This window comes from Macaca mulatta, chromosome 15 (genome assembly GCF_049350105.2).
Source record: "Macaca mulatta isolate MMU2019108-1 chromosome 15, T2T-MMU8v2.0, whole genome shotgun sequence".
NCBI lineage: Eukaryota > Metazoa > Chordata > Mammalia > Primates > Cercopithecidae > Macaca > Macaca mulatta.
The window spans coordinates 127,934,354-127,959,771 of record NC_133420.1 but is presented as its reverse complement, the minus strand read 5'-3'; the positions used below and the strand labels follow the sequence as shown (position 1 = coordinate 127,959,771).

Sequence of the window (25,418 nt, the reverse complement as noted above, 5' to 3'; positions counted from 1 at the left end):
TACAGAAAGTAATGGGATTTCTGCAAGTGTGTGCGAGTGTGTGTTTTATAGAGCAGTCCCTCTTGCACAGAACTGGGCTGTCCCATCAAAGCCGTATCTGTTATATTTCTGTCTTTCTCTTCTGTTTGGCGTATTCACCAACAAGAGAAAAGGAGGTAAGCTTTGGCGGCCCTGACCTGCAGCTGGAACACAATACTTTCGCACAGCCCTGCCGACCCCTGACATAAATTTTACACCGCAGCTGGCATTTACACACTCAGCATTACCATATGTATAGCTGCTCGGTGCTAATTATGCTAATCACCTGTCTAACTCGCTGCAGCGAAAAATGGCTGCATTTAGCAGTCCAGCGCCTCCCAATGCAGCTTACTGTGTGGCTGAAATGTACATTCAGACGGCCCTGAATGGCAAGATTTTTCCACGTTGCTGGCTACATTCAGGCCTCAGAAAAATTTATTCAAGTCAACTGGTTTCGGTCCGCAACAAAAAAGTTACGAGAAAAAAGTGAGTGTGTTCTTGCCCTAACATTCTGGATCTGCTTGCAAGCAAAATGATAAATCAATTGGTGTGGGAAACAAAAAGGGAGAGAGATTTCTTTTGGGAGCCATGTGAAACTGTAGCCTATTAAAAAAAAAAAAAGGAAAAAAAAAGGGTCATCCTATTCCCCAAATCTCTAGAAAGAGCAGTTAATAGATATTTAGCCCTAATCCCAATTCTCTCAAATTGCAAGCTTTGTTTGCAATTAAGCAAGGTATTAAACATGTGCAATTTTTTTTTTCTGGATCATGTGTAGACCAAAATGATGCTATCGTATTTATCATTTTTTATTTATTACAACAACGTGTAAATCTCATGAGGAAAATAAAAGAAGAAAGAAAGAATTTCTTAGGCAGCTAGGAAAAATTCTTTTGTTATTTTCTCTTAGAAAGCCTCTATTTAAAAAGAGGCTGTGTGATGTTTGAGTCTATTTTGTGAAGGTTGCTGGTTTCCCACTAAAGGAGCAGAGGAAATCAGGGAGTGGGGGTGGGAATGTGGAAGAATTCACAAAAGAAAAAAAAACAGTGGTGGGAGGAGAAAGAGGGAGTCAAGAAGCCTACATTTTCCTTCATCTCAAAATTCCTGTATTTATCATCACCATTTCTTAGAGCTGTTTCCTCAGATCACTCTGTAGAATAAATTTCTTAATCAGGAGAATATTGGTGCAGGTATTTCAACAATTCCCCAAATTCAGACTGAAATCCTATTTCTTCCTAACTCACAAAACATGTGCATATTAATTTTTAAAAACCCCGAATGTACTCAGTCTCAGGGCTGCTTCGTATTAGGCTATCTGGATGGACAGGTACTATCTGGGCACTCCGATTTCTTGTCATTGCTGGCAGCATCGTACGACACGTTTTACCGGAAGGTGGCCCAAAGTGCCAGTGACTTTCTCACCTCCAAACAATCATCATTAGCAGACTCCTTACTTCAGAAATGCAGAAAGCAGGAGAAAACTGGAAGGCCATTTACTCCAGAATATACTGTGGGCTACACCCCTCCGGGCTGCACGACACCAGACTGGCTTTGCCACCCGTCAGCTTTCCACGCTTGGAAGGTGCACCCACCCTGGGGGCTTCCTCCCACAGAGGAGGTCACCCCGAGGCTCGGGTCCTCAGCCTCGCTTCCGCTCACCTTTCCGTTTAACCACCAGCAAATGAAAAACAGGATGCTCGTGCAACTTAAAGATGCTGCTGTGACAAGAGGACTCTTGTCTCTCCCCACCCTCCATTCTGTCCCACATTTTAAACACTTCTCTGACTCAATGAAGCAACACTATCCAAGCCACATCTTGATTTGTTTGGCATCCCAATTCAAGTTGCTATTCTTTGCCATTCCAATGTGTTTATCTGGGTGTTGTAGTTTCAAATCTTGACTGTGCAGCCAAAAACACAAACGACACAACCACTACTGTGCTCACTGCAAAGCGCAGGGTTTACCCCCAGCCCCCATCTTCTCAATATCGCACTCTTCTTAAATAGGAGATGGACCACCCTGCCTCGTGGCACGGAGCGGTGTTTACATTGCAATACTTGACTGTGTAATACATCTGGCATTTTTGGGCAGGATTCCTGAGCTAGGGGCCAGAAGCCCTTAAGCAATGATTTAAGGGGAAAAAAAAGCCATGCACATTGACTTAACAAAGCCCATTTCCAGTTCCTTTTGCTTACTTTTGTACATGTTTCATTAATAACTGAAAACTATCTTGGTTGCTAAATTGGGTAAGTCTACTGCTTCTTTTCATTTATCCTAACAATAATAAATAAAGCTTGCACTGTGGTATGGGGACCTGCTTCTCACTAGCCTTGCTTTCATAGCAGTGGCATTACAGGACCCACATGCAGAGCGGACTATTTGGGCCAACTCACACCTGGGTTTCTGGATTAGAAATAAGGTCCTGCCCCCACATTATAAATCTCTCCAACAACAAACTTGCCATTCATTAGCAGGTATCTGACTGCCCACCAACAATAGTTTCCCTAACACATGTCAGCTGTTTCTCCAGCCATGCTCTAAACCCCAAATGAAACAGTCATATTCCTTCCTGGAGGGACTAAGGATGGGGCGCATCTTCCTGTACACCAGACTCCTAAAATCCCCCACCACAGCCCAGCAGGTTCTCAATGGCAGTTATTCTGCTTATGGAAGGCATCAGACATTGCAGTGTAAAGGAAAAAAAGCGCCCTAAATCCAATTTAAGAGAAAAAAAATCCAGTAAGTATTATCATAAGCACCCAAATTCAAAGATTAGAAGAGAAAGTAACAGAAGTGTTTATATTTTGATGACCCTGATTATATCTGTGTATTCAAGGAATGTTCCCACCGAGAGAATCCCGCAGAGCTTCCTCCTCCTGCAGGCAGAAGTGCCCTCACCAGCAAAGCCCTCTGCTCTCTGGATGTCAACCAAGACCTCTGGTGAGGATGGACCATAAAATCTGGATAAGGAATTCCATCGTCTTCGATCTAGCCAAGCTCCTTGTGCCCACTGGCTTTGGCGGGAGTTCTAAGCAAGCAAAACCTGAAGTGGGGCACCTGGGAGGGAAAGCCATGGTTTGTGCTCCACTCACCGTCTCAGAAATGCTTCGGAACCCAGTTCTTCCACTGTCCACGCGCCACAGTAAGCACAGGGGACCAAGACTTATTTCCCGCTCTCTCTGGCGGTGTGGTACGGGTTGAAGAAACGTGTCAATGGATTTTAAAGTTGCCTCAGCAGTCCATTAAAAAAAGTCATGATTCTTCAACAGGGTAATCACATCTTCTGCCGAGAACCCATCAAAGAGTGTGGTCTTGGAACCAACCCTAACCAAAATAAGAATGCCAAGGATGCAAATGGCAGCTCTGTATCTAGTATCTCCCGCAGCTGGCTTGAAATAATAAATGTTCTCATTCCCTCCTCTTAGTTTGTGATTAGCCAGACTTACAACCATTTCAGAGTTCACACTAGTAACTGCAGAGATCCACTTGGAAGGAAATGACGTGGGCAGCTTAGAGTGGGTGGGTGGGAGAAAGGGCAGGAGGGAAGGGGGGAGGGGGAGGAGGCAGCAGAGGTTCTGGGAGCCAGTGAGGGGCACAGGAAACATTAACAGTATTATAATAGGACAACACAGCTAAGGTTATTATGTGGGGGTGTCTGACGTAGCTGGAATTCCCTCAACTTTTTCTCCCCCTAAATAGTGTCAAAAGAGTGCCTTAAAATACTACCTTTATGCAAAGTGGCTTCTGTTAAATCTGGTCCCCTTTACAGTTATTTTATAATATTTCCATATTTGTTTTAAAAGCCAAAAAACCTTTTACAGTGAAATACATCCCCGAGTAGAACTGAACACTCATCGGGGCTAAATCTGGGCAGATAGCTAGCATGGTGAGGCGGGAGGCGGCCACCAGAGCCCAACTGTGACTCTCCCCTACCCCAATACAAGCAGGAGAGCAGGGCAGTGACTCTCCCCTACCCCAATACAAGCAGGAGAGCAGGGCAGTGACTCTCCCCTACCCCAATACAAGCAGGAGAGCAGGGCAGTGACTCTCCCCTACCCCAATACAAGCAGGAGAGCAGGGCAGTGACTCTCTCCTACCCCAATACAAGCAGGAGAGCAGGGCAGTGACTCTCCCCTACCCCAATACAAGCAGGAGAGCAGGGCAGACAAGTTTCAGCTTGCCCCGAGTGGACAGAGCCTGGGGTCACAGGCAGGTCAGCTTTGAAGGAGAAACCCAAATGAAACATAAACATGGCATTGTGGAAACCAGACAAATCTCCCGTGGCTTGTCCAGCCAGCATTAATCTCGGCATCAGCTGTGGCGCATAATCTAAACACACGGATCAGGCTGTTCATACATCTGGAAGCTGTCATCTTCTGGAACCTCCGGGCGGCATCTGATGTATCTGAAACACCCCATTACCCAACCTGTCCCCTCAACTTGCTGAAGGGTCAAGAATGGCAGATAGCAAAGAGATGGGGAGGATTTGCAGGGTCAACTGCCCTGTGGAGAAGACACCTGAGGGCTATTTGTTCTTTTTTAAACAATCATTGGTAACTTTGCATTTCCAATTGTTTTTCTCCAAATGTGAAAGAGACCCCACAACTTCTTCCACCTAAATGTGCATACGCACTAGTGGAAACTAATAAATCCCTATCTAAGCATATTCTTCCTTTCAAACCATGTATGGCAGGGGAGGGTCCAGGGAGCAGAAAGGAGCTGCATTTTTCTTCCTGTCCCTTGTGAAATGCCCCCAAAATGGCAGCCCCAGAGAAAAGAAACGAGGTGCTCATTGCGGAAGGGCAATGACAGCAGAGTCCATTCTGCCCTTCTGGCTGGGATGCCTTGGTCTCTTGCTGTCCCTTGGTTCTGCTCCATAAGGGCTCCTGGGGGGACATGGGGGAGTGGTTTGTGACAGAAGCAGCTGGAGGAGAATGACACCACCAAAGAGTTCACACACTAGCCAGGCTTCAGAAGGAGCTGTTATTTCAACATGCACAAGGGCAGTGGTGTCTTCTATTAAAGCTTTCCAGAAGGTCACTCATGCTAAAAACCTTCAGGCTATTGGGGTTGAGGTGGAACCAGTCTTTCTGCAAATTTAGATATCCCCCACCAAAAGGTACCCAAATACAAAGCATTTCTTTCTTCCACGGCCTCTTTCCTCTTTCGACCCGTCATGGTGTTTTTCTTTGATGTTTAATGTCACTCTAAGAAAAACAGTTATCTGGGTCAGTAAATACAGGAATGGGATGGGGAGTTATCTTAAAGAAGAGACTAATACTCTTGCATCTCTGCAATGCATTGTAGCCACAAATGCATCATAGTAAACGTCTTCCATCTGCACAGCATGGGTCTTTCAGTCAAAATCTTTTTAGCATCTAAACCAGTGGGTCTCAACTGAGATGATTTGGTACACCCTCTCCCCCAGTGACATCTGGCAATGACTGGAAACACTGGTGGTCACAACTGGGAGGGTGCTACTGGCATCTAGTGGGTAGAGGCCAGGATGCTGTTAAACATCTTATAGTGCACAGAACAGCCCCCGACAACAGAGGATGATCCAGCCCCAACATCAATAGTCCTGAGGCTGAGGGACCTTGCTCCAAATTGAAGGAGTGGTGAAACTCAGTTATCTCCTACAACTGACTGCCTGAGTTCAAGAACACTGAAAGAGTTAACACTAGCAAGGTACAAACTTGAAAGCACTTACACATATGATGCAGTATTTAAAAAAACAATTTCTTCTATTTTCCTTAAAAAAAAAAAAAATGACGCTGGCCTGCAGCAATGTCAACACCCAAACACCAAGGCAAGATGGATTCATTTCAAGGCTGTTGCCCTCTGCAGAAAAGGAGGCCAGGAGCTGGGCAAGCTTTTAGAAAAAACAAAAAGCTCAGAGAGATAACTGAATGTTCTATCGCTGGAGACGCTTGACAAGAAACTTATGTCTGAGGGAGGGCTGGAGTGAGGGAGTTGATATGAAAAGAAATAGATACTGAGGGAGATGGGCTAAAACTGCTCAACAAAAAGGAAATACCAACAAAGAAACAGGCAAGATTAAAAATAATACCAGCCTGTGCCCAGAAGGGTGAGATCCAGGTGAAGCACTCATGGCTCCAGGGAAAACACTAGAGGCCAACATGTGAGCACACTCATGAGACAGGGATGGCTAGCAGGAAGCGCGGACAGCCCCCAGCCCAAGCAGGGACACTTCTGTGAAACGGCCCTGAGGGACCAGCCCAGCTTCCAGGCTCCCACCCAATCTCAACCACCCCACAAAGGGAGGCAATGGCTGCCCTCCAGGAGACCACATTCCTGTTCTCTGAGCCTTTGCCCATGCTGTTCCTCCTGCCTGGAAAGCCCCTATCCCCTCCCCTCCAGCCCCTGTGCCTGGCTCAGGCCTCCACCCTTGAGGCCATCCTGGAAGATGTCCCCGATTTTCCTGCCATTTTGGCACTGCTGTCCTTCATGTTAACCACCCACACACCAGTCCATGTGCCTACTGAATGTTTGGATGGAGTTCCCCTGAGGGCAGAGACTGTGGCTTTTCACCAACATCTCTCTGGAGAGCTTTCTGCAATGGCGGTGCAGAGCCAATGGTGGTACTGAGAACATGTGCAGAATGAACGCTTCTGTTTTTATACAATGACAATTAGGTTCTCCCCCACCTTGCTGCCATGGTCGTGTGTTTCTGCAATAGCCGATGTCCACTGCATCAGTCAACATATGCTCTATCAAACCTCACTACTCCACAATATATGTGAAACTGATTTGACAATTTTCATCTACAAACACTATAACCATAAAACTCAAGCTGATATCTTAACATGTAATTGACAGTTTCTTAAAAGGCAAGCATTATATGGACATTTTAACAACAGAATACAATCATTCTTATCACCAATGCCTACACACACACACACACGCACGCACGCACACGGACTCTTCCTCATCTAGCATACATTAGTCTGCACAATGTGGCTGATGTAGTCTAACTCTTTATAAAGCCACATTTCCCCAGCATGTTAAACAAAGCATGCAAGTCAATTTGAAGATATAGCCTTTCGAGTGGATCCCTTTAATTTGCTGGCTGTATTAAAAAGATAACGTTAACATGACTTTGGCAATTAGGAGGGTATGCAGAATAAGACAATGTGCACGCACACGCTCCTGTGATTGTAAATCGCAGGAGAAAGAGGTTCTTCCAAACTATCCCTCAGCATCCCTCTCCCCTTAAAATCTCATACTTTACTCTCTTCTGTTGTTTTCTAACTAGGGCAATATGCTACCTCTATCCATTTCGTTTTTTTGTGTAGCAAGCACTCTGTTCTTGCCCAGTTCATATAAAAATTCATGTCTAGAACTCTTAGAACAACGTACCTCTTAACAAAGCCCCATCTAACAGATTTCTCTACTGATCGCCATGAGGAATTTATCTATGAGACAGATGCACAAAATGAACTTAAATTTGGAGCTGCTACTCAATTCAATTCACGGACGTCTACTGAGGTCTAGGACAGCAGATTTCTCACTTCTGAATGCAAATGCTCACACTACTTACTGCTGACGTGAACACTCAGCTCACTGTGTCACAAACAAGATCTCTACACAGTTACTTCTGCTTTCAAATGAAATTAAATCTATACGGCTAGTACATATAGTCACCTATCTAGTTGGTTTTATCTGCATTTACGAAACTCGCTGCTTCTTTAGGGGGAGAGAGAATCTAGCACAGAATGAATGAATGAATGAATGAATGAATGAATGAGAGATCAAGGACAGGGCAACAGGAGAACAAGTGACTTATGTCATCAGTAGGCAAAATAGACCTGGAGACACACAGCAACCCATAGTTTCCCATCTGTAAAATTGTAAAATGGGACAATCCTCATCATAAAGACATTACATCCACTATCATGTTATAAAAAAAAAATAAAGTAATAATAGACAGCTATTTTATTGAGTTGTAAGGCATGTGATAATATATAACAAATGCCTGGTACATGGCAGTTGCTCAACAAGTGATAGTATTAGTACTGAGTAAATAACATTTGGCCCAAGAACCAGTGAGCCATGCTGGAACTGCCAAAAGTAAGCAAAGTGAGCGTGCCCCTCAGAAGTGTCCTCCAGTCCACTGAAAAAGAAAACCTCTACTCCCTCTCACTACACAACTGGCAGCTCCCACAAAACTGCTAGGAAGCACACTGCATCTCCTTCCAGGACTTGAAATGGGTCGTGTTATGCAGAAAGCAAGTTATTTCCAGAAATATGCAATGTTAAGAAAATAAATCACATTCTCTCTCCTTCGACGTGTTAAAGGTCCACTGAAAACTTGCTAAGAACACAAAATCGCGTTTTGTCATCCTCATCAGATGGCAACAAATACAGGTGGGATCAAGTGGTGGAAAGTGGTGGATGAGCCGGCCCTCCCTGTTCTCAGGCCCTCTTCTGTCCCAGAATCTATGGCAGTGCCCCTACAGTCTAGCCAATCACATCACTTCCAAACTCCTCAGCTGGGGCCCCTGCTGGTGTGTCATGCCCCCGCCTAAAATGCCCTCCTTCCCCCACCGTCTCCAATTCTCTCCCCCACCCCTGAGTCTGCCTCACCACTTCCATGGAAGCTCCTCTACCACCCTCTTGTAACTTTCACAGCCCATTTCAAACTGTGAACCCAAATGTGGTCCAAATGCATCGAATTCTAATAGTTTTAAATTGTGCAGTGTCGCACACACTTGAGTCTCTTACGGTGCTTAACACAGTGCTAGGGACATCATAGGTGCTCAGGAAACTTGTTGCTAGGAGCATAATAGCTGCTCGATAAAACCCTTCTTTTATCTACCAGCGATACTGAATCGCTGAACTGAGGTAAATTACTCCATGGATTCAATCCAAAGAACGCTTTTGTATTAATTACCAAACTACTTAAGGCAGGAATGTTTTGTCTTAATTATGTAGACTATTATTTTAATTGTCACTTCTCAATTAAATACTCCAACTCCACCACAGGCTTGCAAAACTCCGCAAGCTGAATCTTCACAAACAAGGAGAGATTAAGGAAATATTCTCCAGGGTTCGTCTCCAACAGCATCCTGAAAGGGATCACTGAAGCGATTAGGCGCATAAGTCCGAGGCTTCCACAGGCCGTCCGGAGGAATGCTCCAGGCATTTTGGTTTGAAATATCTACATAGTCACCTCAACTCTCCCCTACCACCCTCTTGTAAGGTAAGGGATGCCCCAAGTGGTGTTTAGGGTTAAAATGATTCCAAATAGCAGGACTTGGAATTTGCCAAAAAGATAAATAAGAAACAACCAGCAGGGTAAAAAAATTGAAACCTGTGTCACCAAAATAACGTAAAAATGTTTGCCTTCGAAAAAATACACATCTATTTTAAATCTGCAACTGCTTTGCTAAGAAAGGTCCCAAGAACTCTAAAACTGAGGACCGTGGATAAAAGACTGGCAGAACCCTCTAAGGGGTCCCTTCAACCCCGCGTTCTTAAAACATTTCTTTCCTTTGCCTGCAAAATGCAGCCTTCTCCCAGAATAATTCCATGTAAAAAGCCCCCACCCGCGAGGAAACATTAATCTACTTTGCAAACATGCGTTCCAGTCTGTGCCTTACTATTTTTTTTTCCACTCCTTCCACCCCCACCCCGCTTTTTTTGTACCTTGAGACAAATGTTTTTTTCCCTCAGAGTTGAAAGCTGTCCAAAAACAGGACCACACACGCCGCCGCCTCCGCAGGCCCGCGCTGCGCCCGCCCCCGGCCCTCCCCAGCGCGCCGGCCGCGGCCGCCGGGGGCGCGCACACTCCAGCCAGCCGGAGGGGTGGCCTCTGGCTCCCCCGACTCCTTTCTCTTTGGACGCGGTGGGTGGGGGTGGGGAGGAGAAGGAAGCCGGGCCGGGGAGCCCGGCCGGGAGAGGCCAGCCCCGGGGCGCGTCTCGGGGCGCGGCCCAGGCGGGCGGCGGCGGCGGCGGCGGGCCCGGGAGCCCCCGGCGCGCGAAGTGGTCCGTCCCGGAGGGGCCCCGCGCCCCCGGCCCGCCCCCGCCGCTCTCTCCCACCACACCTCGGCCGGCGCAGCGCCCCGAGTAGATTACAGCGCGGCCTTTGTCGGGCGGGCCTGGCTCCCGGCCAGGCGCCCAAACAATAAACAATCCCCCGGGTGCGGGCAGGGGGTTTCGCCGGCCGCAGCCGGGCTCTAGGTGTGCGCTGGCGAATATCTCTATCAACCGCGAGGAGGGACCGGGCCGGGGGCGCGGGCGCCGCGGCGGGCGCTCTTACCTTCCACCCACAGCTCCTCCACGTTGGTCTCGAGGTTCGCTGCCTTTAATCCCACCGCGAAGGCCCCAAATATGAGGAGGCCCACAACCAAGAACTTGCCGCAGTTTTTTTGAATGTAACAACCCAGTTTAAATAAGAGTCTCTGAAACTTCGCTCTCAGCCACAGCGGCGCTTTCCGGCCAGTAGCCTTCCCCTGGGGACGAAGCAGAAGGGAGGAGTGAGCGCCGGGGAGTCGCGGCCCGCGCGCCCACGCCCGGTCGCGCGCACCCGCCCGGTGAGCCCCCAGCAGCCGTGGGGGCGCGGGTGGCCGCGGCACACGGACTCGCCCTCGAGGCTGCAGCCCTGGCGGACCTGAGCGTCATGGGGGGGGGGCGGGCTCGGTCATAAATCAAATCCGGGCCGCAGCGTGGGAGCTGCACCTCGGGGACATCAGGGCGCCCCCACCCGCGGGATCCCTGAGTACGACCTGGGGCACTGGGGCTGCAATACAGGAGAAGAGGAAGCCGAGGTAGAGAGGAGAGAAACCACTAGACACAGGCAATATTCACCCCAGACCTGAGAAGGGAGGGGCTGCGTAATCCCAGCGATGGAACCCAAGGTTCAGGAGCCAGCAAACCAGTCCTGCTCCGTCCATCACCCTCGGGGACGGGCGCTAGGGGCGAGCGCGCTTGGGAACAACATATTGCGGGTTCCCCCAACTGGACCCCCGCCTAGAGTGGTAGTAAGTGGGGATCCACGTGGTGAGCGCGGCCGCCGGAGTTCACTCCCGACGCTTTTCCACAGCGTTGGAAGAGGCTGTGTGAGCTGAATTAGGAAGTGGGGCAGCCATCTGCAACTTACGACAATATTTGTGATCGGAAGAGGGCGGCCACATGGATCTTTCCCTCCTCTCCCTTCCTTTCTGGTTAAACGTAAAAAACAGCCGAGTGCACAGGGAAGGGCCCAGGCCGGCGCAGGCTGCTCCCCGGCGCGGCGTTTCCCCGGCGCTGGCCGCGGCCCCGGCGGGCCCCCGTCTGGGTGCTCGCCTTCCCCGGATTCCACACATTTCAGCGAGCCTCGTAAACACAATGAACCCGGCCGCTCCGCAGACTCGCACCGCGAATTTAAGGTGGCAATTTGTTTACAACTTTCCCTCCCCCTACCAGGCCCTGAGGAGAGGCGGCTCAAAACCTGGAAAACACGGGGAATGTCTTTTTCCGAGAATAATTTTTTAAGGGAGCAGAGATTTCATGCTCAACAAAAGCAAAACCGGCTGCCAAAAAAGGAAACCACCTTTATTTCGGCTCCCTCCCCCCTTCCTCTCTCCGCCTCTCTCCACTCCGCCTCCCCCTCCAAGATGTTAAGAAATGTGGCAGCATTACAGGGGTTTAGGCTGCAAATAGGAGCAGGGGCGCAGGAGGAGGGAGTTCCAGGGCAGGGGGCACGGGGCAGGGCAGTACCACGGCCGCCTTTGAGGTGGTCCGCCGTGGACGGCTTTCCAGTGCTCCGGAAAAGGCACGCCGGGGAGGGTGTGTGTACACACACACACACACACACACACACAAGCACACACCTCCACCCCCTGCGGACCTGAGACAGCCCTTTCCTCCCAGGACTAGAGGGAGGGTTTGAATTTTTCAATCCCCACTTGTCTGCTGCTTTTCCTGGAGAGGTGTGAGTGTGTGTGTGTGTGTGTGTGAGAGAGAGTGTGTGTGTTTGTGTGTGTGTGTGTGTGAGAGAGAGTGTGTGTGTGTGTGTGTGTGGCGGGGGCGATCCCAAAGAGTTAGAGGAGGGAAGAGAAAGTGGGAGGAGAGGAGAGAGTCTGAAATGCACCTTGGAAATCTGCTCCAAAGCGAAGGCGGCGTCGCAGTAGCTGGGCCGGTGCAGATAGTCCCGGTCCGGCGCGGCACCACGGCGCAGCCCCCCCGTCCGTCTGCGCCTCCCACCTCCAGCCGGCCGGCCCGGGGCACCGATGCAGCCGCTGCCGCCGCCGCCGCCGCCGCGGTCCTGGGGCTCGGCGACGTTACCAGCCGAGGCCATGTTGCCGCCGCCGCCGCCGCCGCCGCCGCCGCCGCCGCGGGGACGGAGGCTTCCCGGGCGGCCCGGCGCGCTGCTGCCGCTGCTGCGGGCTCCTGGCGCGCCTGGGCGCTCGGCTCGCGAGGACGCTGCTGGCCGCAGGCTGCTCGGGCTCGGGCTCCGGTTGACAGACCAGCCGCTGCTGCTGCTCACACGGCGGGCGCTGCTGCCGCTGCGGCCGCGGCCGCTGCCGGGGAGTCAGACCCTGCGCCTTCCATTGCCACATTGCGCGGGGGTCCCGAGGTCTCTGCGGCCGCCGCTGCCCACATCCAGTTCGCGGGAGGGCGAGAGCCGGCGCGCCGAGCGAGCCTGTCCTTCGGGCGCTTCCGCGGCACTCCTTGCGGTCCCCAACACCCCCTACCCGCCCCCCGCCCCGCGCCGCGACCCCTTCACTGCAGAAAGAGCCAGCGAATCCCCGTCGCTCCCGCCGGCCGCGCTGCCTCCCTCGGCGCCTCCCGGGTCGCCCGAGCGGCCGCGGAGGGCAAGCGCAGAGCCGCCGCCGCCGCGGGGTCCGAGGGTGCCCGGCGGGTCTCAGCGCTGCCGGGCCGGGGCAGCCGCCGCTGCCGCTGCTCCCGCGGTGGCTGCTGCTGGCGGTGGCGGATCCAGGAGCTGCTGCTCGGGCTGCTCGGGCTCTGGCTGCTGGGTTCGCGGTGGCTGCTCGGTCCCGGACTCTGCTTTCTTGTGCTCCTCGGCAACCCGCTGGACCATTCTGTCCCCGTGCAGCGCGCCTCTCTCGCTCCCGGGACCTGGGGACTCCGCTCTGTGTGTGTGCAGCGGGCAGCGGCCGCAGCAGCTCCTTGATTCAATAGATGAGATGGAAGAAGAAAAAAAAGAACTCTCTCCATTTGGAGAAAGAAGAGGAGGAGGGGAGGGGGTGGAGGGGGAGAGAGCGAGCGAAAGAGAAAAAGGCTGGAGCTCCCGCCCCCGGGGCTGTCAGATGGCTTGGGTTTCTGCGACGCGATTGGCTCGCGGAGGGCAGAAATTACTCAGCAAACATGACTATTATTAGCTGCTTAGCAACAGCTCACCAAAGTAGAGAGACCACCCAGGTAGGCAACCCAGTGTGTGCATCCCCGGCTTCGGGGCAGCCTCTGAGAGCGCCAACCTTCTCGCATGCAATACTTCCATTAAGGAATGCTCCCCCTCCTTTCTCTCTTATTCCTTTTCTTTTCAACAGTGTCTTCTTTTTTGTGGGATGCCCTTTGCGCGCACACACGCGCGCGCACGCACACACACGAACATTTGCCTCGCGGTAGACACGGGGGGAAATGTAATATTTTTTTAAGCGCTTAAACAATTTCTGAAATTCCTCAAAGAAAAGCCTTTCAGAGGCACCTTGGCCTCAAGCTGCAGCAAATACTGGGAGGTCCGGCTCGCATTCCCAGGCCTGCACCAATAATGACAGCGTGCTGGATAGTGCGCCAGTGTGTGCCAGATTTTTTTTTCCTCCTCTCTTTTCTTTTATAACTAAAGGGAAGACTTAGGCTCTTGCAGGGAACAACGCCTCGCATTAAGATAAACAGAATGGAAAGTTAAAGAGGAAAGCAAAGACGTTGGGAAAAGCCACCCTTTCTTCAAATCCGTCTGCCCTCCCCCCGCCGCTTTCTCCCCCAACTTAAAAAAAAAAAAAACCGACAGTACAGTCTTGGTTTGAAGGAGTCAGTGTTCTATAAACGTGGAATCCAGACACCGAAGCAGTCTTGTAGAGGCAGAGGCGTTTTTATTTGAATCTCGAATGTGACATAAGTAAAAGAGAAACAACAGAATCCTTTTTTACAACTCAGAGAAACGTAATTGCTTCCTTGAGAGAGTAAAGTTTTCCTGATTATTTTGGGTTCATTTGTACCCCCCTTTTTATTAACCAGATGTTTATACAGTAAGTTTTTTACAAAACCCGGTATGCATGTTATATTTAATAATAGTATGACGTTGGAGATTATAAATGCCCGATGTTGGATTCATTCAAAACAAACTGTGCGCGGATCGCGAGGGTTTGTCCCGACACCGCGTCCAGTGTCACCAAGACATCCCGGGGATTCGCTTCCCGCGGAGGAGGAAAACACGCGACCCTTTGAGGTGGATCCTGGAGTCAGACACCTCTACACAACTAGGCTTTTTATTTTTTAAAAATTTTGTTTTCGGAAAGTGGAATGTGTTTTTCTCACGTTTGCAAGTTACTACGTTCCTCCCTGCGGTAGAAGCCCCCGCAAACCCTTCATTTGCTTCACTTTCTTTTTAAAAAAAAAAAAACGGGGTTGAACTGCAGAAGGACCCGCAGTAGCAAGAAGCCTAGTGAAGTCGTGAAATGGGGCGGTGTGGCTTTAAGATGCACACGGTGTGTGTTCATTGAAAAAAAAAGAAGAAAGAAAGGAAAGGAAAGGAAAGAAAGAAACCCAGATGGAGGGAAAGGGGGAGGAGCAGGGAGAAGGCGGAGCTCCGGTGGCCACGTGACCCCGCGCCGGGAGGCCTTGTGTGCGCGCGCACGTGTGCCCGGGTGCGGGTGCGCGCGCGCGCGCCCGGCTCCGGGACTCCCCGCGCCCGCGCGGCCGGGGCAGAGCAGGTAGGGAGGCGGGTGCGCCGGGCGGGCTCCGGGCCTCCAGCGCGGCCTCCCGGGAGCCTAGGCGAGGCGCGCGCCCAGCCGGCGCGGACGGACGTGCCGGACGCGCCGTAGTACATTCCTGAAGGCGGACCGGCCCCCTTACGCTGCCCAATGCCCGCGCCGCCTCCCCGCGGCCGGCCAATGGTCGCGCTCTCGAGTCCCTGCCCATTCGGCGGCCCTGCGCTGGCGGCCCGGGCGCGCTGGGGGCTGCGGCGGGGCGCGCCGGCCACCGGGGCGGTCTATGCGGCTCCCGCAGGGGGCCCGTCCGCCGGCTCTCCCCGCCTCCTTCCTTCCTCCCCCGCGGTTTCCCCTCCCCGCTTCCTTCCCCCGGCCTGCGCCTTCTCCTTCCTCCCTCGCCCCGCTCCCTCCCCCACCAGCCCGGCCACCTTCCCTCCAGCCTCTCCTCGGCTTCAGGGGGAGGCCCTGCCCCCGACCCCCTAACCCGCAAACCGAGTGCGGTACCGGGGGCAGGGCGGGACGTCCCGAGGAAGAGAGGGAGACGGGGTGGAGGTGTCTGGGGGCGTTCGCGGGATCCGGAGGGGGACCTGAGCACCGGGCCAGCGCGGAAATTCAAAACTCAGACCGCTTAAGGAGCACGTGATTTTGTGAGTGGCTCAGGGAAGGGCTGCGGAAACTCGGAAGGCAGGCGGGCAGCGTGCGACGAAAGTGACACTGCGTTGGTAAAGAGCGCAGACGGCTCCACACATTTCCAGTTTCATCTTTGAGTACGATCCTGATGTTTATTAGGTTTGATAAATAGCACAAAACAGGAAAAGAGGTTTACTAGTCTAGCTTTTCTTACTGAACGGTTATGCAGACACTTCAAGTCGAACCACTGTGTGCTTGCTTCTGGAAACTGCTTTTTAAAAACTGGGGGAGGGGGGTAGTACCCCTAGTTTTGCATGTCAGCCTTTTTATATTTCAAGCTTGCTGGAGGGCAAGGAATCATGTAGCCATAGACTCGTTGCTATGTTTGTCTTTTCAAACTTTTCCACCACGTTTTGGCCCAAAACTATTAGTGTTTCGTCTCAATCTTTTACTAGAGGGATTTCGGTATAGCTGCTTGGATGAAGGAATTCTGGAAGGAAATGGTAAGCAGTGTGCCGGTAATAGATCCGCCTCACTCTCCGCACGCGGCTGCATGTCCTCTGGTTCCCGCGGCTGCCACATGCACGTCATTTCAGTGGCAAAGCCTCTTCCACTCAGGCCCACATCCCTTAGTTTGCCTTAATTCCTAAACGTTTTGAACATTGATCCCCGGAGCTTTCAGTGCCCCGAGCCCACTCGCCCGCTGTTTGATGGGTTAACTTTTCAGCATCTCAGACAATGGTCCCGGCCTGTAAATTCTCCCCGTGGGTTCCAGGACGCACTCCGGAGCCTCGGCTCTAACGAGCGCTATCTTAATCTCCCCACCCCCCACCCGCCGCTTCCCCTGTGGTCTGCTTTTTTCATACTCAGAGATGAATTACTTTGAGGATCTAATTGGCCTTGTTTCTGTAACGTTTTAAGAAAGGGAAGAGGAGCCAGTGTAAAAGCCTGCTCGACTTGGGTGGTCAGGGCTGAGGCTGCCCCCAATTTGCCTCATTGCTGATGCATGCGAGTGCGACATTCCCAGCGATAATGTTGTTCCTAATCAATCTGCCCTTATTTACATTTGTAAGCATTGTTGGCTTTAATATGCATGCCCTGTGCAGGGGACTGCTGTGCCACACCGGGTTTGTTAACTTCAACTAACCACAAGGATTCCACAGACCTGAGATGAGGCTGACTGGGGCAGCCAGACCTGCTAAGGTGTCCTCCGGGAAGACAGCCCTTTAAATGGCCCTTCTGCCTCGTGGCACCCCTTGTGACAGTTACCAAGTAAGTGAGAACTTAGGGCCTTATCAGCCAGCAGGAGTTGCCAGCCTCTGTGAAGCAAGAGCTGAGTGTTCCATTTCCCCTTTCCAGGTAAAGTTCATCTCAATGCATAAATTGTCATTTTGGTCTCCCAGTCATGATCCAAGACTTTTCATTGCAGTGTGTAGTTTTCAAAGCAGATGCTTTAAGCTCTCTGGATTCCCTCACATCTCCCCACTTCTCTGTTCCAATACTACAAATATCCATGGCCACGCCACACACATTTCAAAAGTGACATCAGATTATCCAAATGATGACAATGAAATAAAACATCGGCCCTTTGTGTTGGGATGTTCCAATGGTAAGCAATTGTGGGAGGCAGACTTGGTGGAGTTATGAAAAACCACAGTGAGATTTTAACTTTTCACTGGTTTCTCAGATCAAACCAAATGAGTCTTTAAAATTCAATGTAATTTGGCTAACTTTTGCAGAGTATAAATGTATTCCAGTAATTTCACCCTGGGGCCATTTATAATTTTGCCTACTGAGTTTAATACTCTCTTCCAGAAATACAAGGAATTGCAAACATGATTTTAAGTCCTTCAGTATTCTTGTTGAGAGGGTGGGATGGACAGAGGCATTGGGGATTTGATGCAATATTCTTTTACTGCATAGGGAGCCCAGGATACAGGATGTGAGTGATGGTCAAGGCAGGGCTTCAGAAGTTCCAAGCAGGTACCTTGAATACGAGTTGAGTCGACTCAATTCAAGCCAATGTACCACTATCCACCACATTTTCTTGGCTCCCTAAGAATGCCGTATTATTTTCTCATTGGCAGCTTTTGTATATTCTTAAAAGGTGATGGTACAAAATGAGTCTAAAAGGTTTCAGGGAAGTCGGGGGTGGGGTGGGGGGAGATTCAGCAGCTACAAAATGTGAAACTACTGGGCTTGACTCCCCTCCCCTACTCCCTTCCACCTTCTGTTTCCTCCCCTTATTTACCCCCTCCCCAGGCTGGAGGAAAGGGAACAGCTCTAGCCAACTTGTCAAAATAATGCTGCTAATTACCCCTGATCTCCTTTAATGGGAAGCTGCTCCTAACTCCACAAAAGAGTAAATGAGGGGTCTACAGCACAAACCCGGGAGCACTGGCATTTTTTGAGCTTACAGTGAGCTGGGGGTGGGGAACGCGGCAGAGGGGAGTGTCCTGAGAAGGTCCCAGAAATCTCCACATTGATTACTCCAGGTTTAAATGCTAGCTTGAAAGGGGAATTAGACTTTATGTATTGCCAAAAGCTATTGGTATTCTCTTGCTAAGCATGTCACCAACTGCTGAGAGAATGTTCAGAGCCTACTATGAACTTGAAAGAAAACAGAGCGTTGACCCCTGCATTGATCCCCCTTTCTCCAAATATATTCTTACCCACATTGCTTTCCTCTAATGGATAGAGATGTATTCCTGAAACACCCAGACTTTGAACATGTTTTGCATCCTTCCCTCGCCTCGCCTCTATCTCCCTGTCTAATATATCTCTATCAAGCTTTGCGTTTGCTAGGAGGCACACCATTCATTTCAGTGATCTCTGCCATTGGGTCCTGCATGAAAAAGAAGCTGAGCAACATGATCCCTTTGACCCACTGCTGGAGCAACAAATTTATTAGAAATATAGGCATGAGAAATGAAAGGGAAGTAAAACAATTCCAGCTTATTGTGTGTCCTTCTTTCATACTGCTAATCCGGTTTACACATCACGCCTACACGTCTCAATAGGGCATTATACACTGTGGCAGAGGCTGGAGAAAATAAAAGGTGTGTGTGTGAGAGAGAGAGAGAAAGAGAGAGAGAGAGGAATGAAGATAAAAACAGGAGACATATTTTAATCCACATTGATTAACCTCATCAGTTTATCTATCTGTAGAAAGTTGAATTTGTAAAACAGCCTTTTTCTTTTCACAAAATAATTCCAAATGGGTCTAAGTTTTGTTCAAATAGCTTGTCAGATTATGAGTACTTTATAACCAGAAATTAGATACACCTCTCACAGTGAGTTTGAAATGAAGCTAATACCCCAAATTGAGAATGGCGGGGCCTATTCATGTCTACCTTGATTCAACATTTTAATTGAAACAGATCATGGACTTAAAGGCATTTTATAGCCTTGTGGAAGGAAGCTGGGTGACAACTGGAACACACACAAACTCACAATTGAAGGCCCCTTGTTTTACAACTTGGGCACTCCATGCACCTGAGGCAACAATTTATCCTGAGTACCACCCAGAAATTTTAAGTTGCAATAACAAAGGATGACACCATAAAGCATTGTCTTTCTTTGTGGAGGAGATTAATTGCATGCTGAACTACTGTCGCCAATAAACACAGAAATAAATAAAAACCTAAAAGAAATGAACACACACAGAATGCTGAAAAAGGACTATTGTGGTAGTTCAAGACCTCAGTGATCCAATTATCAAATATTTAGAGCCACCCATTGTGGCTTTTTATTATTTATGTCTAGTTCTTTTGTATTTCTCCTCCCCAGGGAGGAAGAAAGGATAAAAAGGGAGGAAGACGGTCTTCTCTCCCAGGTGCAGGAAAACAGGTCTGTGGGTGTCTTCCACAGCCACCCACCCATATGGTTCTTCTTAGGTGATGGAAACAGATCAGTTTCCATGAGAGTGTGCTCATCCACACGCTAGCATCATTTTAAACATGAACCTAGTGAATACGTGGAGACACAGCGCATGTCACCCAGAGGCACAGTCTCTGGGGGTCTTGGGGTTCAGCGCTGGGCCCAGGTCTGTAAGCTGCGAATCGGTCCTGCCCGCCCCCGGGCTCCCCTGAGGCCGCACTCTGCACTCTCAGCACTGGGCTGGTCGCCCACCTCTGTAAGGGTGGCAGGCACCCGAGGGCCGGAATCGGTGGGCACAAGAGTCACACACATCACCTCTCCTACCCACCGCCCCTTCCTGAACTCCAAAAGCCCCTCTGGCCCTTTTCCCGCAGCGTGGGAGGGGAGGTGGGTAAGGTGCGTCTCTTCTAGCCCGGGTGTCCCGCTCCCCTAGGCGTGCGTGCCGGCTCCAGAGCGTGTCTGCGGGGCGCGAGCGTGCGCCCTTCCCTGCGGCTGCTCCCGCGAGCGGGCGGCAGCGGCTTCCGCGCGCGCGCCTCGAGCCCCCTCCCCTCGGCGCTGTCACTCTCCGCACGGGCCCTTCCATCACCAGCTCTGCCTCCGCTGGCGAGTCAGTAGCCACCACCAGGCTGATGAGCGGAAGCCAAGGTGGCGACCCTTTCAGGCGTGAAAATGGGGGCCCCGGCGACCCCCTCCGTGAGACTTCCCCTCGGAGCCGTTCCTCGGCCGGGGCCCGCCGCGGCCAGCCCCCCCTCCCCGCCCCGCGGGGCTGGCCTCGGGGGCGGGGGCCCGGGCGTGCGAGCGAGCGTGGAGGCGCGGGACCCGCGCTCCCGCGCCCAGGCAGCGCAGCCCACCCGGCCCCACGGCCCCGGCGCGCGGCCCGCCCCTCCCGCCCGGCGCTCGGGGCTCGCTCCTCCGTCCGCCGCGCGGGGCGTCCCGCGTCCCCGTGTCCCCGCGCCGCCCGGGGCGCACGGCGCGCGAGGGCGAGGGCGAGGTGGCGTCGGCGGCCGCCGCGCTGGCTGCACTCACCATAGCCGGCCGTCAACCCCTGCTCGGAGCGCGGGTGCCGATGGCGCGGACGCTGGGTTTGGATTTCACATCAATTCCTTTTTTTCCTGGCCCCCCTTTCCTCGTCCTCCGCTCCTCCGTCTTCTCCCCGTCTTCCCTCTTCTCCCCCTTGCCTTGTCGCTGCGGGTCTCTTTGTCTCCCCTGTCGTCTTTTTCTTCTCCTCCGTTTTCTTCTTCTTCTCCTCCTCCTCCGTCTTTACAAAAGGAACGGAAAGTGTAAAAACCCCGGCGCGCTGGGCCGCCGGAGGCTTTCGGCGGAGTGCAGCGCGGACTCACAATTACAAGCCTGTTTCTATTAAGCAGTTCCATGGCCCTCGGCGTGGGTGGTCTGCCGCGCCATAGGCAGGACCTGTCAGGGTCACGTGACGGATCCGAAAACTTTACCCCTTTACAATAAACTCAAGGAAAGCAAAGTAAACTCGAGGAACGTGCTATCAGCACAGCCCTCCTGGGTAAACAGGCGCTCCCCTCCCCGCCTTCCTGGGAGGCGCCCGGCCCGGCGAGCTCCCGCGAGCCTCGCCGCCCCCTCCCCGCCCCCCGCGGCCCTGTCTGCGGGGGGCCGCCGGGCGGGGGGTCTCCGCGCGCTCCCGCGGCTTCTCCACCTTGTGCTCGGCTCCCCCGCCCCCGCACACATTATTTGCTAACGTTTGGCCGTCTTGCCAGAACGCCGGTGGGGGGAGGTGTGGGGAAGCAAGGAAGCTCCGTTTAGCATCCCCGGCGCTCCGGGAAGTGGGGGGTGCCCAGAGGGCTGCGGAAGAACACCACCATTCTCAAAGCTTTCCTGCTCCCATTCCCACGGAAGCGCGGAAAAGCTGGGAGCCTTCTAGATGACAGGCCCACAGGCCGCCAGGGAGGCGGAGAGCAGGAGGGCTGGACAGATCACAGCGCCTGCCCGGGGAAATTTCAGCACGAGCTGTGTGCGCATTCCTGTCGGTCCCTGGGAAGCCGCTTCTTGTGAAAGAGACCAAGGTGGCGTCCCTTGGAAACCAAGATGGGTAGCTGCTCCGAAGAATCACGGATTGACATTTGCTCCCTTTCCCTTCCGATTCCTGTGGTTTCTGGGCTATGCCACCCGAATGCTCCCACCCACTATGCCTTCCTGTGCCAGGCGGCCTTGGGTGACTGGCCTAGACCTAGGAGCTGGTGGGTCTCGCGGAGAACCCTGCTCTCACCCAAGACTGAAACGTCCTATTCGGGAGCGCCCCCGCTACAATGTCTGACATTTTATCTGCTCAACCCCGCCGCTGGTAGACGGTATTTCACACACCGCCTCTTTAAATGGGCCACATTATGAATCAAGATGAATTACAGATACAAGGGCAGGGTGGAGGGAGTGAGAACGTTTACTGCAACTCAGAAGAGCTAACTAGCTGGTCTTGAAATAAAGCCAGACTCTTCTCACTTCATTCTGGGCTGACAGTGTGATTAGGTGTGTGTGTGGCGGGGGCGGGGGGGGGGGCGGTAAAAGAGGTGCCCCGTGTGTTATTAAATAATAATCATCATCCTAGGGGTTTCAGGATCTCCTCCCACTACGATGACATAGCCATTCTTGAGCAGAGTCATTTGAGTTTCCAGAATGTATGTGTTTGAGACACAGTAAGTAATTAAGCATTCGAATGGGGGCAGCCCTGTGAATTTGGCTGGTCCAGAAGGTCATTTCATGCCAGTGACTTCAGTCAAAAATGGACTCAAATGCATATTGGCTGACCATGGATTCTAAGAGTCACGATAGTTGTAACAACAACAACAAAACAAAACCCAACATTTCCCTTCAAAACACTTCTCCCTGTCTTTTGTGTCATATCAAAGGGCCCCGTTTCTCTATCAATGTGGGTGGAGTTACGAACAGGAAAGGATACATAATCTCCAAATAGAGGGGTCTAGAATATGAAGGAGAAAGGGGGATAAGAAAAAAGAGAAACAGCTGATAAAGGGCATTTAAATGGCCCACAATGCAGAGTTGTAGGAAAATTCCAGCAGAACTTGGGGAGTTTGCTTTTCCTAGTTAAAATGAAGACCCTCGCGGAAGCACGCCTAGCTGCGTGCTCCTGTTGAGTGGTGGCCAAGGCTGATACTCAAGAGTGGACATTAGTTTTGTGTGGCCTGGGACTTAGGCAGCTTTCAGAGTGAAGGGGGAGTGGGGAGCTTCTTTAGCAACTCAAAATTACAAACACAAAATTAAGTACAGGGCCTTGGAAGTGGCCTGGGCAGGGAGGAGCCCTAAAGCTACCTGGGCTTCCAGCAAATCGCCTCTCTTGAGTGTGCAGACGGGTGGACTTCGGAGCTACCCAGTCTTTGTGGTCCTGCTGGTCTACGCTGTCCCTTAGTTAGGACTGAATGTGTTCATATGAGTCATATCTCATCCAAGGCTTTACAGTTGGGAGCAAAGACAAGTTTGTTTTGCACGAGAGTGTAAGTACCTAGAGTTGGGCAGGAGTGGCATAATGAGGCAGGGAGCAGAAAATCTGGTGTGAAAACGTACAAGTTCAGGAAGGAGGGAAGCCCCTGGAAATGTTCTCTCCTGTAGAAAGCAAAAAATTCCTCTTCAAAGTTTCTCTTTTTGTTAAAGAATACATCATAAATGTTAAAAAAATAATAGTTTCTTTTAAAAACTAACTTCCATCAAGCCTCCTTGCTTTGTGCTAATAACTCTTTGTTAAGCCTTATCGTACGTAGCTGTTAAACATGCTCACAGGCACGTACTACATTCTATGTCCTTGTACCTTAACCAAGATATTTATGCTGGACATGCTCACAGGCACGTACGTTCCAGCTCGCAGCCTATGCCCCTTCCCTATTTGGCACAAGCAACTTCCTCTTTTCCTTTGTCTTTCCATTACTTTTACCTATTCAGAAAAGTTTTAAACTGTTAGCCAGTCAGGTTTTAGTTTCGATTGTGAGGTCTGGCTCCAGCCATCGGAGACAGGACACGGTCGCAGGGACAAACTGTGTAAGGGATAAAAATTGCTTCCCTCCTTTGTTCAGGTGTGCTCTCCACATTGTTTCATCTGTGATGAGCACCCTTTCTGCAGAAAGTAAAAATGGCCTTGCTGAGATAATTAAATTTATGTTCGACTGCTGTTTGTTTGCAGCATCAGGGAACAAGCATTCTGTTTCTAAATAAACATTTTACATATAACATCTCCCAAAAGCAACCTTTCTTTTCCTTCCTTTGAAATCAGTCTTTGCAGATTATGTCAGTGCTGTGTCTGTCTTCTCTCCACTCTCAGACGCTAGAAGCATTAAATCAAGTCAATGATATGGGTTCTGGTTGGGAGTCAGGGACCCAGCACCCTTCTGTGTTACCTTCTGGTGGTTCTCTGAGACTCCCACCAGGGTGGGCCCTCTCTCATCAAACAGCTGCCTCCGCACTTCTAAAGTTGCTTATGTCTCCCCACTTCCCAAAAACCAGCTCCAGTGCTGCCCAATCTAAGCCAATTGGCATGGAGGTGTTAGTGGCACACAAGGCTACCAGACAACATAGCTCAGCTCCAAGTGTTCCCAGTCTGATAAGCCAATTGGCATCAAGGTGTTAATAGCTGATGAAGCTACTAGACAATGCTTTTGCTGATTAACTTGAACTTTTAGAGCCATACACAGAAGAATAATTCCAAAGTTGAAGATTTCAGGGCAGGGCCAGATGGAGATTTAGGGGGCACTGGAAGATGGGACAATAGGACTTTTGAAACAGGCCTGAAACCGACCTGAAACAGACCACAATTAGTATGCATAGGCAAGGTTGTCTTTCTGAATATTGTTGCTACTGGAGATACGGTGTTATTCTTTTTTTTTTTTTTTTTTTTTGAGAGGGAGTCTTTCTATTTCACCAGGCTGGAGTGTAGTGGCACAATCTCGGCTCACTGCAACCTCCATCTCCTGGGTTCAAGCAGTTCTCAGTCTCTTGAGTAACTGGGATTACAGGCACACGCTGCCACACCCAGCTAATTTTTGTATTTTTAGTAGAGATGAGGTTTCACCATGTTGGCCAGGATGGTCTTGATCTCCTGACCCTGTGATTCGCCTACCTCAGCCTCCCAAAGTGCTGAGATTACAGGCCTGAGCCACCGTGCCCAGCCCAGTGTTATCCCTGTACCATCAACATACACACTCATACACACACTTGCACATGCATACGTGTGTTCTCACATTCTTCATTTTAAGCTCCCCTCTTCTCTGGCTCCCAATAAAAATGGGTGGCTAAGCACTTCCATTCATCTCCTCCCTCATGGTAACCTCCAGCAATTGGAAGGCTTTCAAATGAGTAATTGAGGGTTCAGAAGAGACACTTGCCCACATTTAAGGAGCTCTCTACCTCAAGATGAATGCCACTTTTGCGCATGGTCAGTGGCCATACCACACCAGCCACACCTTAGGTGTGGTCAGTCTTTGATTCTGGATCAGACAGATCCTCACAAGCTTTCGTAAAAGTGCTCTTGCTCGATGTGGGGATTTCAATCCTAAAATGACTGTCCCCCTCACTCCTACCCTGGCCTCTTCCCTGTGGGAGGATATTCACAAGCCAAATCAGCTCTCAGAATTAGGGCTTTGGGGACTGGAGAGGTAAGAAATATTTAAAGGTGTTTGTTACAACATAGAATTAGACTCAATGAACAATTGAAGATAACTTGAGTTGAAACAAAGGAATTGTTTAAATACAAAAAACAAGAAGAAGGAAAACAGGATTGCAAAACAGAAAAGGCGACGATGTGTTATGAATAGAAACACCAGAACATACAGCTTGGAAACAGAGGGAGTGGAGTGAAACCTGGAATATTATGGAATACAGGCTTTGTCAGACCCCGTTACTGAGGAGTAGGAAGGCAGTTGGAGGTGTTCGAAAAATCAGATGATAATTTCAGGACAAAAAGAAACAGACAGAGAGATACCTGTGGAACTCTCACCTCAAAAAACAACACTCACTTAAGTTGCTCTTCCT

General features: G+C 50.8%; 1 protein-coding gene across 7 annotated transcripts in view; it reads right to left on the bottom strand.

The window, feature by feature from the left end:
* Nucleotides 1-20,964, bottom strand: part of PTCH1 (patched 1) — a 75,910-nt gene extending 54,946 nt beyond the window's left edge. Inside the window, exons 1-2 of one of the 7 annotated variants that reach the window (XM_028835407.2) lie at nt 20,445-20,964; nt 10,298-10,490 (exon numbers count right to left, since the gene is read on the bottom strand). In XM_028835407.2, the coding sequence (XP_028691240.2) occupies nt 10,298-10,490; nt 20,445-20,447 (196 nt within the window). In that variant the 5' untranslated portion in view covers nt 20,448-20,964. Of the gene's footprint in view, nt 1-3,107; nt 3,492-9,684; nt 10,098-10,297; nt 10,491-11,137; nt 11,417-12,109; nt 13,174-20,444 lie in introns of those variants that run through there. The other 6 variants (XM_015118103.3, XM_015118101.3, XM_015118102.3 and 3 more) reach the window with 6 other exon arrangements.
* Between the last annotated feature and the right edge of the window lie 4,454 nt (nt 20,965-25,418).